The 17,639-nt window shown below is 37.9% G+C and overlaps 1 protein-coding gene across 1 annotated transcript in view; it reads left to right on the top strand.

Moving 5' to 3' along the window:
- The first annotated feature begins 4,520 nt into the window (after window positions 1-4,520).
- Window positions 4,521-17,639, top strand: part of LOC109031553 (nose resistant to fluoxetine protein 6) — a 39,582-nt gene continuing 26,463 nt past the window's right edge. Inside the window, 2 exon segments of the mRNA XM_019043130.2 lie at window positions 4,521-5,043; window positions 16,674-16,998. Of these exon segments, the coding sequence (XP_018898675.2) occupies window positions 16,722-16,998 (277 nt within the window). The 5' untranslated portion in view covers window positions 4,521-5,043; window positions 16,674-16,721.

Raw genomic sequence — 17,639 nt, 5'->3', positions numbered from 1 at the left:
CAACGTCGCAATTGGAGATACGCATTTTTCAATTTTTATTAGCCGTTGATGTGCGTGTTGCCTTTGAAATAACATCAAAAGATAAATTCAAATCTCAAGGGGAAAACCCAGGTCTGTCAATGGGTAAAAAGGATTAAAAACAAATTTAGAATACATTATGGGCTGGGTCGATGTAAAAATGACCTATCAAGGAAATTACTGATTAAGATTTCTACCATGCTACTTTCCCCATTTTGTGTCATAATAAACGGAGACAGTATAATTAGGTTTGTAAACAGAACTAAGCAAAAATCAGAGTTTTTCAATATTTTGCGTTCATTATAATTAGTTGAAAATGATATAACTACGGTTACTTACTCCACAGTTACATTATTTTTTTTTAAAATGCAAAAAAGAGATGGAAAAAAGTATCATTTGAAGTAAATGAGACCGACCACAAAAACGAGATTTAAGTCAAGAAAGACTAAAGTTAATTTTTTGACTCCAAAGCATGATTGAGTTTAAGAGGATTGAGGAATATGTTATTTCAGATTTCAAATCTTTCATGTCCAAGGCATGAAATTGCCTGATTATAATATACATTCTTGATAAGTCCTCAGAAAATTTGGTTTTTGGGTAAACACGTGAAGTTTTAGAAAAAAATAAACAAAAAACCTTACCAAATGTCATGTTCATACAACCAATATTATTGTCGAAGATACCCCCATTGAAATACCCTGTAAAGTACTATAGATCGCGTTTGAGTGCATATAGCGTGATTTAGTTTATGGGATCCTCATTACTTCAGTGATTTCTGAACACAACTTTCTACCCCAGTGGAAGAAAGCATGAAAAGCATGGTGTGATGAATAATAATTGTGTGCCATGTGCACTGAGACAAATCTCGGAGTGCGTTTCATTCCAGCGCCCTAACTGCTCCGACACAACGGGGGTGAAATACGGGGTGATTTCGTGCTTATCAAGCTATCGGTTGAAACTTTGGAAATGTTCCTAAGTCAAAGTGAGCTATTTTTTGGTCGCTTAAAATTCAGAACGAATCCATCTGAGGGGGAAGGGAGGCATGGATCCTAACCTTTTTTTTCAAATCGCAACCTCTATTTTGAGATATACTGCGTTGCGAGGAAGACACTTTTTGGCGCAAAGTTGAAACCCTTTTAAAATAGCGGCCGCTTAAAGTTGAATACGGTGGAAAAACGGCACCCCGGCAGGCTGTATTAACAGATTTCCTTCATACTTGGTATTTGGGGGTTTCTTGAAGCACAGAACCCGATTATAACATCAGTTTTAACATTATAAATACTGAGTGTAAGAACTTGGGGGTTTGTCAGATACTATTAAGTGCAAATCTCTGATATTAAACTACTACATCATAATTCTGTGACTACTGCGTCAAATCGATTCTTATCGGCCGGTCCATCACAACAGCCTAATTTCTCCTGGGATTCCCACACTTCTCACGAGAGCATGCCAACAATCATAATCGCCTTAATCGATATTGGAGCCATCTTAAGACCACACCCTTCTGAGGGATACACGTGTTGGATCCTCAACATAAGCCCCGTATGCTACCAACCAATCCAGATGCGCATTTCACAAAATCTGATGAGCTGATTCGAGTTCACTTGTGAATCAGTGGCGTGGCGTGCTTTGCGATGAATCGATTAGTTTGCCATTCAAACCAACATGGAAAAGGATCGATATAATCGGGTGTTCGCAACGAGCACTCTAGTAGTCGATTCTTTACCATAGCGTGAAATGGGGGAATATTTCTAACCGCCTCGCCACTGCTGTGAATCCGCTGAGGTAAACCCGCGGCGGTGAAAAAATACGTGGTGCTGTCTTTATTGCACATTTTTCAGGTTTTGATCTGCATAAAATTAAAAACTCGGGAGAGGGTGACATCGATGTCAATGACCTTTCTCAGGCGGACGGCTTAAAATTAGATAAGAATCAAATTTTTATATTTGACTATAATCCTTTATGAACCTACCCTCTGCAGGTGATTTTTCAATGAATTTTGGGGTTAATTGCTTAATGGAAAATAGATACGAAGGGTAATTATAGAAAACATTTAAGAAGAAAAAGAAGAATTAACAGCAATATAAAATATTAAACAAGTTGGTTTTTGCAATCGCTAGCGATAGCAATATTCGTCATGGGAACTTTAGCTTCTGGGATATGAAAATTTTAAGGTACAGTTCGTTTGCAGTATCTTCAGAATTGAAGGGGCTATGTAATTTTGTGTCAACATCTCTTTTTTAACATTTTTAATTTTTTTGTTCTTTGCATACAATAAAGCTGTTATTTACCAATTATTTATTTTCGTTGGATTATACATGGTTTTCGGAAGTTAACGCATTTAACTTTCAGTTTCGCTTTTTCGGCGTAAAGTATGATATTTTTACTCTACACATATGCCCGAATACGCATCATAAGTGACCTATGTGCCTCCTAAGTTGCCATTTTTTCATTCAAATAGATGTAACTGAAATGTTTGATGTGCACTATACTACTTTCATGTCATTGCTTTATTTATTTTTTGAAAAAAGAAAATACCATAATTAATTTGGGCGAACAGAGAAAATATACATCAATATTTGGGTCAACATCTCCCTGATTATATGAAGGATGAATATATTAGTATTTCTGTATCAAAAAACTTAGCTTTTGTCTTCAGAGATACAATGATTCTAGTCCAAGTCAATTTGTTTTATTGAAAAAACAAAAAAAAACAAAAAAACAAAAAATAAATGAAAAAAAAACAACTGAAATGTTAGACATACTGTTTTCATGTCTTTCTATTTGTATCAATAGGTACTTTTTGCTTAACTTACGAACGTTGAATGCAAATAAACTTTATTGAAAAAAAAAAAAAAATAACGTCATTAATTTGGGGAAACATGTGGCTAATTATATGAAGGAGGTATATTCCAGTATTTTTGTTTAACATATTAACTCACGAGAAAATGTTTGTACATTTATCATCTAGTATTAATTATTTTTTGATGATTGGTCTAAAACATTCAATACAACCATTAAAAATTAACTCCCATCGCCGGGTATCGAACTCCCGATCACCTATTGCCCGCACCATATCAATAAAATGGGGCGCCTCAGTCAACTAGGCTATGTCAGAACCGCGACAGGGCGAGTAAAAATAGCATTTAAAAGACTCGGACGATGGGCGGGACTTATCACAAGAGTTGTCCTTGAGCGATTCGCGTCTTCGTAGCCTCTGAGATATGAGAAAAAGAGCTAACTGCCTTTCTCTGTGAGACATTGTTTGCCTATGCTATCATGTGTCTCGAGTCTCATCCCAGAATGCATTCGCGATCGCGGCAGTAAGCTGAGGCAATATTTCTGTATTCATGGAATAAATCAATCAGTCGAGTTCCAATTTTGGCTCATATATCCGTATAGGGTCCTCCAGAGCAGTTTTCCACCTTGCACAATAGTTATAATTTCTTTATTTCTATTTGTAAAATTTGAGGTGGGATAATGGCGGCTTCTCAAGAGCAACGAGGTAGGCGATCTTTTGCACCAACGAACAGAAAACTGATGGCGAAAAATAACCAATGAAAACCTCCCAAAAAAAAGAATTTGCCCAAAAACGGAACTTCGTGGATCTGCGCAGATTTACCAGTCAGACACGACATCTCAAGCTGGAAAAAAACTCGCTGAAAGCGAATTTTAGCAATCAACACAACTTGACGTAGAGACATGATTGGCTAAAAAATACAACGGTTTTTGATACATCGGAAAATCAACCAAAAATCGAACACTGGGCGAAACGCTCAAGGTCGCAGAGGTATAGGGAATCCCATAGCGAAAGCAACGGAACGATTCTAATATCATGGGGAACTCCGTTCCCATGACAAAATGTAACTGATTCAGTTCTATTGATAATTGAGTCCTTCTTTTGAATGTAAAGAGAGTTTCACAGTATTTGGATCAGAGTTATAGCTTTTGGCAAATATATTCATCATGGCAGTTTCTCCCTCTACTTCCTCTTCTTCTTCTTCACCTACTTTTTCTTCTTATCCTTCTTTTCCCGCTTCATCTTCTTCTTTTTCCGCTTCTTCTTCTTCTTTTTCCGCTTCTTCTTCTTTCTTCTTCTTCTTCCGCTTCTTCTTCTTCTTCTTATTGTTCTTTCCCTTCTTCTTCTTTTTGCTCTTCTTCCTTTTCTTCTTCTTCCGCTTCTTCTTCTTATTTTTCTCTCCCTTCTTCTTCTTCTTCTTCTTCTTCTTCTTCCGCTTCTTTTTCTTCTTCTTCTTCTTCTTCTTCCGCATCTTCCGCTTCTTCTTCTTCTTCTTCTTCTTCTTCTTCTTCTTCTTCTTCTTCTTCTTCTTCTTCTTCTTCTGCTTCCGATGTCGTCTTCATTTGACAGAAATGAAGTATTCTACTATCTGAGTCTGCTAGACAAGGGTAAAAAAAAAAACCATTAAAGAGGCAAAATAGACTGGGATGGACGAACATAGGTGACGGTTCCCTTCTAGGATAATTCGATCACAAAAGGGGCGGAAGATGTAGCTAGATGCAATGGCGGACAGGACAGGCAATGTAGCGTAGAAAAAGGAGAAAAAACGGCGGATGCGGACTGGGGCGCGTCGCACGGCGCTCGCCGGTCAGTCAGTGGCTTTGTGACTCCGTTGCGAAAAGGAGGAGCTGCGAATAGCGAAAAATTCACCAGCGATTTTCGACATCGCGACGGGCGCTTAGGTCTTCTGACCGAAAAATTCAAACTGTGCTCATGCCATCGATCGTGAAAACCAACCTCAATTCTGCTCGTGCCAGCACTTTTTAATATTGTGTCTCGGTTCCTACGTCCTTTTTTTTGTTTTTTAGATTTTTTGTTGTTATTTTTTTCTTTTGTTTTTTTTTCGTTATTTTATTTTTGATTTTTTTTTTTTAATTTTTCCTATATAAGTGAAAAACGGCGTGCATTTCTAGTTATAGTTATTTCCTGTGCTCTGTCTTCCTTTCTAGAAAAATCGCAAATTTTGGAAAATAGCGAGAAAATCCTCTTGGCTTGACTAAAAAAAGGTAAGTTTCTAAGCATACTCTGACACGGCTTCCTCTGGGAGTCTATGGTCAAGGTTCAAAAAAACATTGCTTGAAAGAGTTGTTCTGTGAAGTTTTATTTGTGTCTCAGGGCATAAATCTGACTTCAGTTTTGAAATTTGACCAAATAAATCTAATTATTTTTACATTTAATATTGAAGAACTCAATGTCGAAATAGTTTTTTAAAGTAAAAACTGTTCAAAATTCCAAAAATACATATAATTTTCATCATCCTTTTTTCTTTTTTAAAAAAAACCCTTAAATTATAAATTTCCCAGTTTCTAGTACATGTTTTTGACCGTAGGTCATGGAACCCCTAAATGACCAAGTTGTCACTTAAAGCAAAGCTAGCCTAAACGCGCTATGAATGCGTATTAATTGTACATCCAGTCAATCTCGTTCGATTTATTTTTTCTCGGAAGAGGGTGACATAGACGTCCAATAAAAGGTTGGCTGAAAGAGTTAGAGGATTTCAAAAGATGTCGTTATTTGATTATCTCTGAGAGGATCGGGGGTCAGCGGCGATTGAGTATCGCCAAGTGCCCTAGTGTACTAAATTTGGCGAATTTATATGTATGTATAAAAATGTAATCCTATGGGGTTTGCTGTATATGCTTATCCCAGCATTCTGGATATGGGGCCGTATAGAGTTAGGCTGTGACCATAATCCTTAATTCCACCTGTAAGCATAGCAAGCCTTGGGTTTCAAATTGGCTAAAACCCAGTTCTGTCCGACTGGGGTCGAGGTACATAAAATCTTCGGTGAGAGAAGTCATTTGGCTGGAGCCTATGTACGTCGAATGTTGACGATTTTCCGAATTTGCCCGCAGACGGAGTGACGTTAGAACTTGTACCTGCAAACGCGGTTTGTCTGCGGAAAAAGTGGCTTTTGTTTTAGTTAGTTCTTTGACCTCTAGTGAAAAAGATGTTATTGACTCCAACAGCTTCAAAGCATAATCTCATGGATAAAGATGGTCAGAATTTACTTAAATTAATACCTGTGAAGGCTGCATTACACGGCTTCGTATAGCTCGGTATGAAAAACATCTGTGAGACAATACGGTGATGGATTGTCTTAATATGTTTTTTTATCCTCCAAGTGTGGTTTGTAATAGGAGAAAATAATGTAATTGAAAGAAGAAAGATAGAAAGATTGAAAGAACGAAGGAAAGTGAATGAAAAAACTTGAGGAAAGTCGACTTTTATCAGACTATTGCAGAGTATCTAAAAGCTTAGACGGTGCTCGTGTGACTTATTTTGGATGAATCTTTCGTAACAAGATAGATCGTAACTGTCTTTTAGCACAGTTTTCCTTATAACCGGATCTTGTCAAATAAAATAGAAAATGTTGGGCGTTTTTCTTATTCTCTTCCATTTCGGTCCAAAGCTACGCGTAAAAAATTTCTCCGGGAAAAGTCAACAAAGAAAACTTTCTAACCAGATGATTTTAGCTGGAGTCATTACCTCTTCGCCCAGCATATTTTTTAGATTACAAAACTAATCTATCAATATAAGAGGTAAAGTTTTCGCTGTTAAAATGTGCGTTTTCGGCTGTTTTTCCCGTACTTCGTTTTAAAATGTTTAAGTAACTCGAATGGGGGAAAATTTACATAAAATTTCTTAAAGCATTAATAATGTTGCTGAAATGTATATACATAAACAATAATAACATAGGCTTTAAATTTATGACCTTGAGTCAAATAACATTTAAATTAGAGTTGTTTATTCATATCATAACAGTGACGAGGGGAAAACTTAACCGTAAAAAATGAATTTACGAATAGGCAGGATGCAAAATTCGTCTATAATATCATGCACAAAATATTCTTCGAACAGAATTGCGGTAAAGAACATTAAAGCATCAAAAAAAATCAAAGGGTGCCTCTTCAATTACACAGTGACTTAAACGAGCGAGAAGAAAAGACAAATCAAGTAAATCGAGTTTGACACATACGAACTGCTACACGCCGCGTATGTTACTTCAAAATCCTTAATTGTACTTCCTAAACCTGTAAAAATTATAAGTACATGGGATACTTCCCTTGCCAATAGCCGTTCCACCTTTAACGCACCAACCTTAGAGCCTAAGCCCAACATTAATTTAATGCACGCTTTTTACGATGTGAGAATCACTAAATGGAAATAAAAAACCTGGGTCGTATTTTGAAATTTAAAGTCAATTCGCCTGTCTAGAGATAATTGCTTTACTTACCGTTAGACCGAGACTCACGGGAATTGGTCTGATATACCTCTGAAAATTACAATGATAAAAATATGTGATTGAGAAATCAAGGAATATACATATTCTAATTTAATATAGGATGTAACTAACGAACAAATTAGGAGACAAACGTCACGGATATTCAAGTGAATATCACAGAGAGCTGAGTGGATCAAAAATATCAAATCTTTCCATGATCCATCCTGAAGAAAATTGTAAAATAGGAGCAGTAAAACTATAACGGTGGGACGGTTAAGGCGATTTTGCAATGGCAAAACTGATTTTCCTCTATTTAAATCCGTTAAAAGTATCGATGTTAAGTGACGCAAGCTTCCTCACCAAGATTCGATTGTTTTACATTCATTATAATAGAGGAAAAACAGTGATGCCATATTTCAAAAATTGTCAATTGACGACTCTGCCCGAGATAAGCTCAATTGTACATCACGTTGCCTGGTTCCCTTTAAAGTCTGCTTTTTTACAGGAAAGCAATATAGGGTTTCCCTAACGAGATTTCTTTCACAATAAGAAGGTAAATAAATAGCTTTACAGCCTCTTTTTTACGCTGGTCAGTGTTTGACCATACGACATAAACAAAATTTCAGTTAATAGTTTTTGGATCTGATGCAATTAAAGGCCTATTAAAGCGCAAAAATGTCCAGGCGGTGCCCTTGATGAGAAGCACAGGCTTGTAAGCTTGTTTCCGATTGTTAAATAAATATTGCTCTGGAGTTTTTAAAGAGACGCATTTAAACCTCCGTTTCCTCATTCTGCTGGACTTGCTTCGCTTTCTGTTCCCGCCCTTTTCATAGTAAACACATGCCAATTGACTTGACGTTGACGTCAAATTTTGTTATACTGACCTTTTTATGTATTTTACAAAAATACAATAGCAAGAACGAGGAAAAAGTATATTTTAATCATTTCAATAACTGCCAGACTCTCCGGAGAATGCATTTTTTATGAAAATTTTAAAGAAGCGTTACGGACCACAATACCCGATGTTGCCTTAAATCGCTTGATGAAGGAATTAAATCGTGAATAATGTCCAAAGGTTGCTTGTTGTTGTTGTTTTTATCACAGAGCAACTTTTTTTTCAACTTTTTGACGCACGTTGTAACGTCGAGTTGGATGCAAATATCATGTTTAGGGCTTCATCAAAAAACTTTCATTCCTTGTTGTTGTAAAATACCTATTTTCGATTGGGAAAATGCTAAGCCATAACATGTAGAATGGGAATTCAAAATTTGGCAAGTGCCGTCAGGTGTTAAAATCGTACAACTGTATTGTTTTGCAGAATCGTGCACTTTGAATCTCATTTTAACTACATTTATTTCCTTTTAACGTGGAAAAGATAAGATTTCGAAAAATTCCTGGCCATCCACCCGGATAACCAATGCAATTTTCGTTTCCTTGGATCGATCGAGGCGTTACAGATTCACTATCGTGCAACAAGGAACGTTACCTCATATTGCGGATTGTGCATTTTAGATCTGATTCGTGATTGGGTTTGTTTATTCAAAGAACAAATGCTCACTTTGCAGTTGCATATGAGTGATTAAGTCCGAGCGCATTGGCGAAATCCGCTCCTAGAACGGTCGTCAGAGAGTTAAACAAATAAACCATTTTAAATACGCTTGGCCATTACGTTGAGCAATGCCCGTATCCTTGGCAGTTCAGTGTTTAGCTCTTTTGAGATGCTGTAGTTCCGATTGTGTTAGTGGTCGGTGGCGCTTATTACAGAACAGAGACTTTTCAGGGGTCTTAAATTTTGTGAATTTCATCTTTAAAATGATACTACTAGGAAAACTAAGTACGAGGATATCCTTGGTTTCTAAATTGGGCAATTATTGGAGAAAATATGACAAAATAACCTATAATCTGCCAAAATACACGTGTTTAAATGGAAAATGACGCCAGATAACGTCATAAGGTGGCACATTTTCTCACTTTGAAATCTATTTTTCTCCAATGTCCCATTTTCGAAAAAAATTATGAAAAATACTGCGAACTCAGCTCATTAGGCACTCTTAGATGAAGCAATAAAATGTGTGTGTGCAAATTCTCCATTGCGGGATTGTTAAGGTTTTGATATCAAGAAGTATAATAATATCTGTCCAAACAAGTCGCGCTGAAGATGCCAAAGGGAGATTTGGCGAAACACGTCCGCCGCGGTAAAATTTTTACACGCAACTGAGTTTTTTTTAGTATATTTTTTATTGATTTGAAAAACTATTCTACCCATTAAGAAAATCTACATACAATTAATACTCCGGGCATAGACGCTGGAATTTGGACGTTATTTTCATATTCTTCATCACTTCATCTACATGCTCAAAACATGATTCAATATGAGGGATTTGGAATCGTGCAGCGGAGAAAACACACAGTGAACCCTGGAGACTTAAACGAATGGGTAAGAAAACAAGCGCTGCACGTGGATTTAGCATTGAAGTCGTGCATATACGAGGAGAGGCTATGCAGTATCTGTAAATCAATTAAATCGAATATAATTAATAATAAATATTGAATTTCTGACATTTCTATAAAAAGGAGTCAAATTTCTAATTAGGTATATCATTATTGTTACAAGGGGCAACAAAGAAAAGTGTATTTCTGACATTGGGCCGCGTTTAGCAGAAAGGAACTAAGCCACATCAGCTATTACCAAACTTAACTGGGCAGTTAAATTTTTTACAAGAGAGCGTTTGTGCGATTTCCTTTGAAAATTTTGAGGAATTTGCTTCGCACTCCGCAGAAAATTCACTGAAATTTGCACAAAAATCCGCACAACTGTTTTCACGTAAAAAATTAAATTTCCCGATCAAAGTTGGCAACAGCTGATGCGGCTTGGTTCCTTTCTGCTTAAAAACACACTGGAAAAAAAAACACATTGGATCTAGAGTCCAGACTCTTAAAAACATCGACAAGAAAAAATATTCTTGATTCAATCAGATTTAAGCTTAAATCAAGAACCAAGCCTCTTAATTTGAGCGGATTTCCTTTTGATTTAAGCTGAAATCTGCTTGAGTCAAGAGTCCTTTTTTTGTCAATGTTTTCAAGAGTCTGGACTCTAGATACGATGTGTTTTTTTCCAGTGTATATTCTTCGTACTTTTTCCAATATAGTCCACACTGAGAAAAAACTATGGTTATAAACCTATTAGAGGTAAATATGGAACACCACTAATAGTAGTACCTCTACATATAATAATAGCACATATACCTTAGTTATGGTACACCTACCTTAATTAGGTACAGAGACCATAGTATGGTTCACAGACCGAGAATCATTAGTTTATTTACGACTATTATAGGTGTTCCATATTTACCTCTAATAGGTTTATAAACCATAGTTTTTTCTCAGTGCAGTGGCTCTATCGATGCGTTGTGCTGGATATTTAGAGTAAAGCATGAAATGGGCTCCGTCTCTTAATCTGACCCATTCGCAACCGAAGCCCGTGGTCAGCAAATATTTCTCAAGCCCGAATCCGATGGTTTTTCTTCTGGCCGAGTCCTAGTGTCAACTCTGGAGAGAGCGTGAGTAAACTGCGGCAGGAATCGGCTGGTGCGTCAATGGTCGCGTCGCGTGATTTCTGCAGGCGTACGTTGAGTAAACATTGCACGTTAGAGGCTCTTCAAATGTTGACACGGAGACCGAGTGATTGTGAGCGTGATTCATTCGTCGTTTTGAGTCACTCGCGCTCGATATTTCGCCGCTTCTTTGACGTAAGAGCGTATCTCAATGTCCACGTGAGCCCTAATTGATATATAAATCCATGCTTTCTGGGGCTTATGCGGAAATAGAGATACGCTCTCACGTAAAAAGGGTGACGATTTGCTCCCAAGAATATTCTTCTATCTCGATGATGCTACTGTGATATGAAATTTATTCCAAAAATCTTACGTACTTTCTTATTTTAAAAGTGACGTCAGTGACGCATGCATTGCAAATTGCGCGCGAGTGACAATAACCATTAAACATGGTGCAAATTTAAGGACTTTTCGAGCAAAAAATCAAATAAATTTTGCCTAATTTCGGGGTGAGCAAATCGCCATTAGCTGGGTATGAGTTTTTGCAAATTAGCTCGGGATTACCAGACCGATTTTCCAACTCTTTGGACGTGTGACATCATTGGGATAATCTGAAAGTTGACGTCCGGGAGTAACTTGTACACTATAGAAAAAAAAGCAAGGCGAAATATTTCGAATATATTGCCTCTGCTCTCACCCCTTCAATTGGTCACTGAACCTTGTGTTTTTATTTAATGCTCTGAGAGCACAAGGTAAATAGATTACGTATAGTGACTGATTGCGTATTTTTGGAACCAAAATACCAAATCCGCTTTAAAAATTCCAAAGACTAGAAGTAATTTCAAATGCTCTGCAATGGCGGAGAAACGATAGAGTGGATGTACAACGGCAGTCACATTGCTATATTCTCCTAATTTCTACCAATGTTTGTTAAAATAAAACAAATAATTCAATGAGGAATTGTTGCTTGTTTTACTACAGGCAACATGAATGAGATTTGATTCTTTGATTCTGAAGACACAGTTTCAAAACTATTATTTTCACATACAAGAGGTAGGAAGACATATAAAGGAAGTCTAAAAAACCCATGTTCGCTTCTGATCGGTGCCAGATGACATCATTTGGTTTGGCACGAAATCGGGGCGATTTAAATTTGCGGAAATGTTGCACACTTTGAACTATGTATTTCTCGGTTTCCATATTACTTTTTCGTGTTTTTTATATGAGAATTGTGTTTTACGCATCATTTACCTTCAAAAATATAGCCGCAATTCAAAATTCATCATGGTTCAGTGACACATTCTCACCCGTGCCTATCGGTCACTCCGCATGACCGGCCCAGTCATAGTCATCGATAGTCGCTCGACAAGTCTGCCCTCGGATGGTATTCTCATGCGCGTGTGGGACAAATATTGACCCTTCACCTGTTGGAACCAAACTTCGCGGCGCCACATATCATTTTGTAATAGAGGCCTGTGACCCGTCACGACTCTGTCCGTGGTGCAAACTGAAAAGGCAGATCAAGAATTTGGCTGACGAAACCCCACTCCTCTTAATGACGCAACTTTGGTGCGTGTGTTGGGTTCCATCACTCATCTCGAGCGAAAACATCGCCCGCAATTTTGAATACCCGGCACTGGAAAAAAAAAACACATTGGATCTAGAGTCCAGACTCTTGAAAACATTGACAAGAAAAATTACTCCTGATTCAATTGGATTTTTGCTTGAATCAAAACGAAATCCGCTTAGATGAAGAGGATTGGTTCTTGATTCAAGCTAGATTCTGATTGAATCAAGAGTACTTTTTCTTGTCGATGTTTTTAAGAGTCCGGACTCTAGATCCAATGTGTTTTTTTTTCCAGTGGGGTGCATAAACGCTATAAGTACCGCGTCACAGAAAAACGATGTATAGATATATCGATTTATTCTCATTGGTAGCATTGAGAGAGGTTGTGTCGTTGTTATTGTTTGAATCCAATGCTATATAATCGAGAATCTTTATGATGACGTCGCCTTTAATAGCGTCAATAGCAACTTATTCTCTTCAGGTTTAAAATATGAGTACTGATACTTTTAGATACTGAAAATGCTTCATTACTCTCCCTCTCCCTCTAAAAAAAATTATGATGATAAATATATATAAATAAATATGTTCACTCTTGGAAATTTTTAGCGGTTGCATTGGTCGGTGTTGGTCCGTGCTCACGGGCTAACGTGAGTTGGTTTTAAGGTGTAAGTTGTTAGTTTTGAGTTAATGCTGGAATTGTAGATGCTTGCATCGTTGACGAAGTCAACACAGATGAGTGACCTAGGGCATACCGATGTAGCGATAGATCCATTTTTCTGTCATTTATCATTTGTTGGAGTTGTAAGGCCCAAGCCTATCAAACGAGGGTTAATGTCTACATCTGCATCAATTCAAACACAAGAAGTGTGGGGTTGCCTATTCATTCTTCGAAGGCGATTTCATTGCGTCCTGCATACGCACAAGCTGCCGCAATACGTCGAGCAACACCTTCGTAACTGTTAAACCAAAAGCTTAACCAAAGGATTTATTACACGAGTAAAAAACGACCACTTAAAAATCACAGAGCCTGAGGATATTCCTTAAATGGAAGGATGGAATGACACTAAAAGGCTTGAAAACGGCGGCTTTTGCCAAAAGAGGTCTTAAACGTGAACTGCCCTACGGCACGACGTGGCGACCGCCTAGCGGCAGTTTTAAGTGATGAGCGCTGATTATCTCGTCTCAGGAAATGAACGGTGTTGACCTAAATCGATGTTAATCCGATTGCAGAGCTGTTGTCCGTCACACAGTGGGCCAGGCAGTGGCGGTTTTGCAAGTTGGCAACACCATTTACCCCGCATTTAAATCCATTAAAAATATCGATTCTTGGTGAGACATGCTGCCTCACCAAGAATCGATTGTTATACATACATTTAAATGGAGGGAAAACAGTGTTGCCAACTTTCAAGAAGCGTCACTGGGGCTAGGAGTGTAAAATAGCATGCTTTTCCGCGTTTTGCATTACTATTTTAGGTAGGGAGTAAAAGGAAGGCTTATGCTCATGATGTTTTCCTCATTTTCATTAACATTTTTTGGAGGCAAACGATTTAGGGAAGAGGGCCAACTTGCGTATACCATCTTTAACATCAGATGAGAGTCATTCAATCTTCATTCAAAATGGTTTCAGTTGGGGAAATTTACGATTGTAGGAAAGCGCCTACTCATTGAATTCATTTTTCGAATTAGCTTATGATTTTATGTAAGTAAAAAAGATTCCAGAGTAGTTTGAAAAACATGTTCGGCCGAAATGCACAAAATTCATTAAACAAATACGTCTATCTGCAATTTGGGTTAATTTCAGTGTGATACAAGCGAAAAAATCTAAATTTTTGCAATTTGGAATGAATCACATTTAACGGCCTTTTTAATTCTTATGATTCTAAGCGCTATATAAAACCTAAGATCAAAGGTAGATCCTCAGAAGGCCATGCGTTCCCCACAAAGCTGCCGTGCCGAGGAAAAATGCCGTAATATGCAAGAGTTGCCAAATTTTCCCGAATAAAACATGTATTTTTCAGGAAGTCATGCATATTTCCCTTTAAAATCTTAGACAAATGAAATTAAATTATGAACAATCATTTAAGGACTAAATTGTCATATTTTTGCAGAAATTCGCCATTTTTATCACGGATAACAACCACAAAAATATTGCAAACAAAATTTACTGAAAGATTCGAGGAAAATATTCACAATTTCTCTACTTTATTCTCTTTCCTTGAAGAAAATATAACCACGTCTGAAGGCTCGCATCGCGTTCTTCCTCAGCATGGCAGAAAGGTACTGTGCTTAACGATTAGCATTGTAAAAGCAGCGACTCGTTTTTCTTCGTGCGTTTTACACGGAGTGAAATTGTGCGGTCACTGGTGTGGTGACATTGACCGTGATGGGATCACATGACAAGTTCACGCGCCGGCGCCAGTTTGGCAAGATCAACGAGCACATGCGTACTACGCGGCGAGCGTCGGGACGCACCGTCGGCGTCGCGACGCGAGCTCGCGGGGTCTGCGACCGTTCCGCGCACGCACGTGCTGTACATTATTGCGCAAGCGCCGGGACGCGTGGCGCTAGTGATACACGCGAGTCGGGTTCATTATCACCGATTAGCGTGCGAGGATGCTGCGATTGTAAACGGTACAGATCGTCGTTTCTCGGACGAAGGAACGCAACTTCATTCCAAGGTTGCAAAATCGACTCAAATATTACATTTTTTTACAAGAAAGGTACCTTTCACTAGAAAAAAACCACAGAGGATTTAGAGCCCAGACTCTTAAAAACATCGACAAGAACAAATACTCTTGATTCAATCAGATTTAAGCTTAAATCAAGAATCAAGCCTCTTAATTTGAGCGGATTTCCTTTTGATTTTAGCTTAAATCTGATTGAATCAAGAGTCATTTTTCTTGTCAATGTTTTCAAGAGTCTAGACTCTAGATCCAATGTGTTTTTTCCCAGTGATTGCAATTTTCGTCCTAAGTTTTGCTGATATTTGCACGAGACCAGATGAGTTCTCAGTAAAATGTTCAGTTCGGAATGGTCAAGATTCGTGTGGTAAAAATGCAATTTGTGAGGGGAATTCGGCAATATTGGAATTAAGTTACGTTCCTTCGTGAGGGAAAAGACGGAATGAGCACTCCAATTAATAAAATATCTATTACTTTCGTACTTAGCGTTGAAGTCTCCAAGAGAACTGGAAGATTGACTAAAGGCTGAAGATGGCGGACTGGTTATTGACATCGATAGACAAGGCTTTAGATGAAGAAGACAAAGGGAAGATGGAGTAATCCTATTGGTTGATATGGGTGGTTGTTGCAGACTGTATCGGAAAATAATGGAGTAACAATAGGGTTCCTCATGAGTTGCCGTTTGTTAGCACATTATTTACCTTCTTCGTCCATTGCAACCATTCGCTTCCACCAACAGGATTGCTTAATTGTCTCTTTATCCTCTGTGCCTAGAGCTTTGTCCGTCAATTTTAATAATCAACCCGCTGATAAAAATCAAAATTTGAAACTAACTCCAAGCAGAACCACGCTCACCATTGGGTCACACAAAATTTCTTACTTTTCTACTCCGTTCAAGTCTCCAATACTCCTCCAGGATCCACGATCCAATAAAATTCAAAAGTCTGCATCATATTTTTGATCATGTTTTCTTTATTTGAGAATTATTCATTACGACAGGATTTCCCTCTATCTATCTAGATAATTTAAGTTATTTCCATAATACAATTTCAAAGTGACATCAGATAGCTCACCACCAAAATTGAGCTTTAATTGTAGATTTTTTAAAGCATCATCCGGCACAAACTCCAGGATTGCGGATATTGACTCAGAGAGCCTTTTAGACTCTGAGGATAAAAAATTATGAAACTATCACACAGAAAAATTCATGTTTCAGGGTTTCAATTCAATATTTTTTTTCCAAAAAAAAAGAAGTATGAAATCTTGTTTTTATTTGGACCCTATTCAGTAATATTGATGATTGAATTAAAGAGAATGAAAACCCACCAACTCGGAAAAATGAAAGTAATCAAGACACACACAAAACTGCACAGTAGATGAAGAAATTAGTCTATGGAAAAGATGTTTGGTGCGGAAAGACAGGCACTTACGGACTTTTTAAAGGTCCAAGTTGGAACAGATACGCTAACTTCAATGACCTTCATAAAAATTGACCGTCTTTAATGAAAGTTGCGCATTTTCGAGTTATCGAGTTGGTGTGTTTTCGATCGCACTGATTCAATTTTCAGGAGAAAAATGACTTTTAAATTGCATTTTAATTTTGTTGCAGAGGAAAAGCGAAGCTTAAACCTGGGAAAAGGAAGGGTCTTGGGCGATCATGATCCTCAGGACGGCGGCAACTGCTCTGCATAGAGCGCTGCTCCTTTCAGCATGGTGGTGGTGCGTCCACAACGCCGGCGCGGAGACTGTTGACCCAGAGCTTGGGGAGACCGAAGAACTGGGCCTCACCAGGGAATTCCTAGAGACGTCCCGGATCTTAAATTTAATCCCTTCCCTCCCCATCAGCGTCCCGGACTCCAAGGACGAGCGATGTCGCAGCGAGAGTATACTCCTTGAAACACATCTCAGTAACAAAACGCTGTGGGCCTTTCAAAGTAAGTTACCTTGTCCCTAGAGATTTTTGTAGTTGTAGATAATGAACACGAAATCTCTCTTCCAAGGTTTCAAAGGTTTTCATTCAAGAGCAAGGATCACGAGAAACTGAGGCAACAGTGGCGTTGCGCGCTTTGCAATAAACCTATTGATCTGTCTTCTAAAGCTATGAAAAAGGATCGATAGAGAGTGTGTTCGCAACGAACGCCTTAATAATCGATTCTTTACCACAACTTCAAATGAGAAAATATCGATATTCGATCATTCACGCATCGTCACTGTAGGACAATGTTGGGAAACATTTTGGATAAAAAAGTCGGATGACATTTTTGTGATTTTGAGGGAAATGTATGTGCAAAGGTAAAAGTAAAATACAATTTTAAATAAGGTACAAAGCAATTTGAAATGATCTTTCGAGATTATTCGCGAGTAGGTATATCAAGAAGCAAAAAATTAAATGAATCAAAAAGAAAAGAGGAAAAAATATTTCTCGGTGGTGTGTGTACAAGAAAAGTCCCGAGAGCCTTCTATTACCGGAGGACTCAAATCATACTTTATGCATAGTATTTCTCATAGAAGCTGTAATTAATTTGACGAGAGAGAATAGGTCATCAATTAAAGATGAAAAACAAACAAAACTCTC

Source organism: Bemisia tabaci, chromosome 4 (assembly GCF_918797505.1).
Source record: "Bemisia tabaci chromosome 4, PGI_BMITA_v3".
Classification (NCBI taxonomy): domain Eukaryota; kingdom Metazoa; phylum Arthropoda; class Insecta; order Hemiptera; family Aleyrodidae; genus Bemisia; species Bemisia tabaci.
The sequence above is the reverse complement of the archived record's forward strand: the minus strand, read 5'-3'. Positions and strand labels throughout refer to the sequence as shown.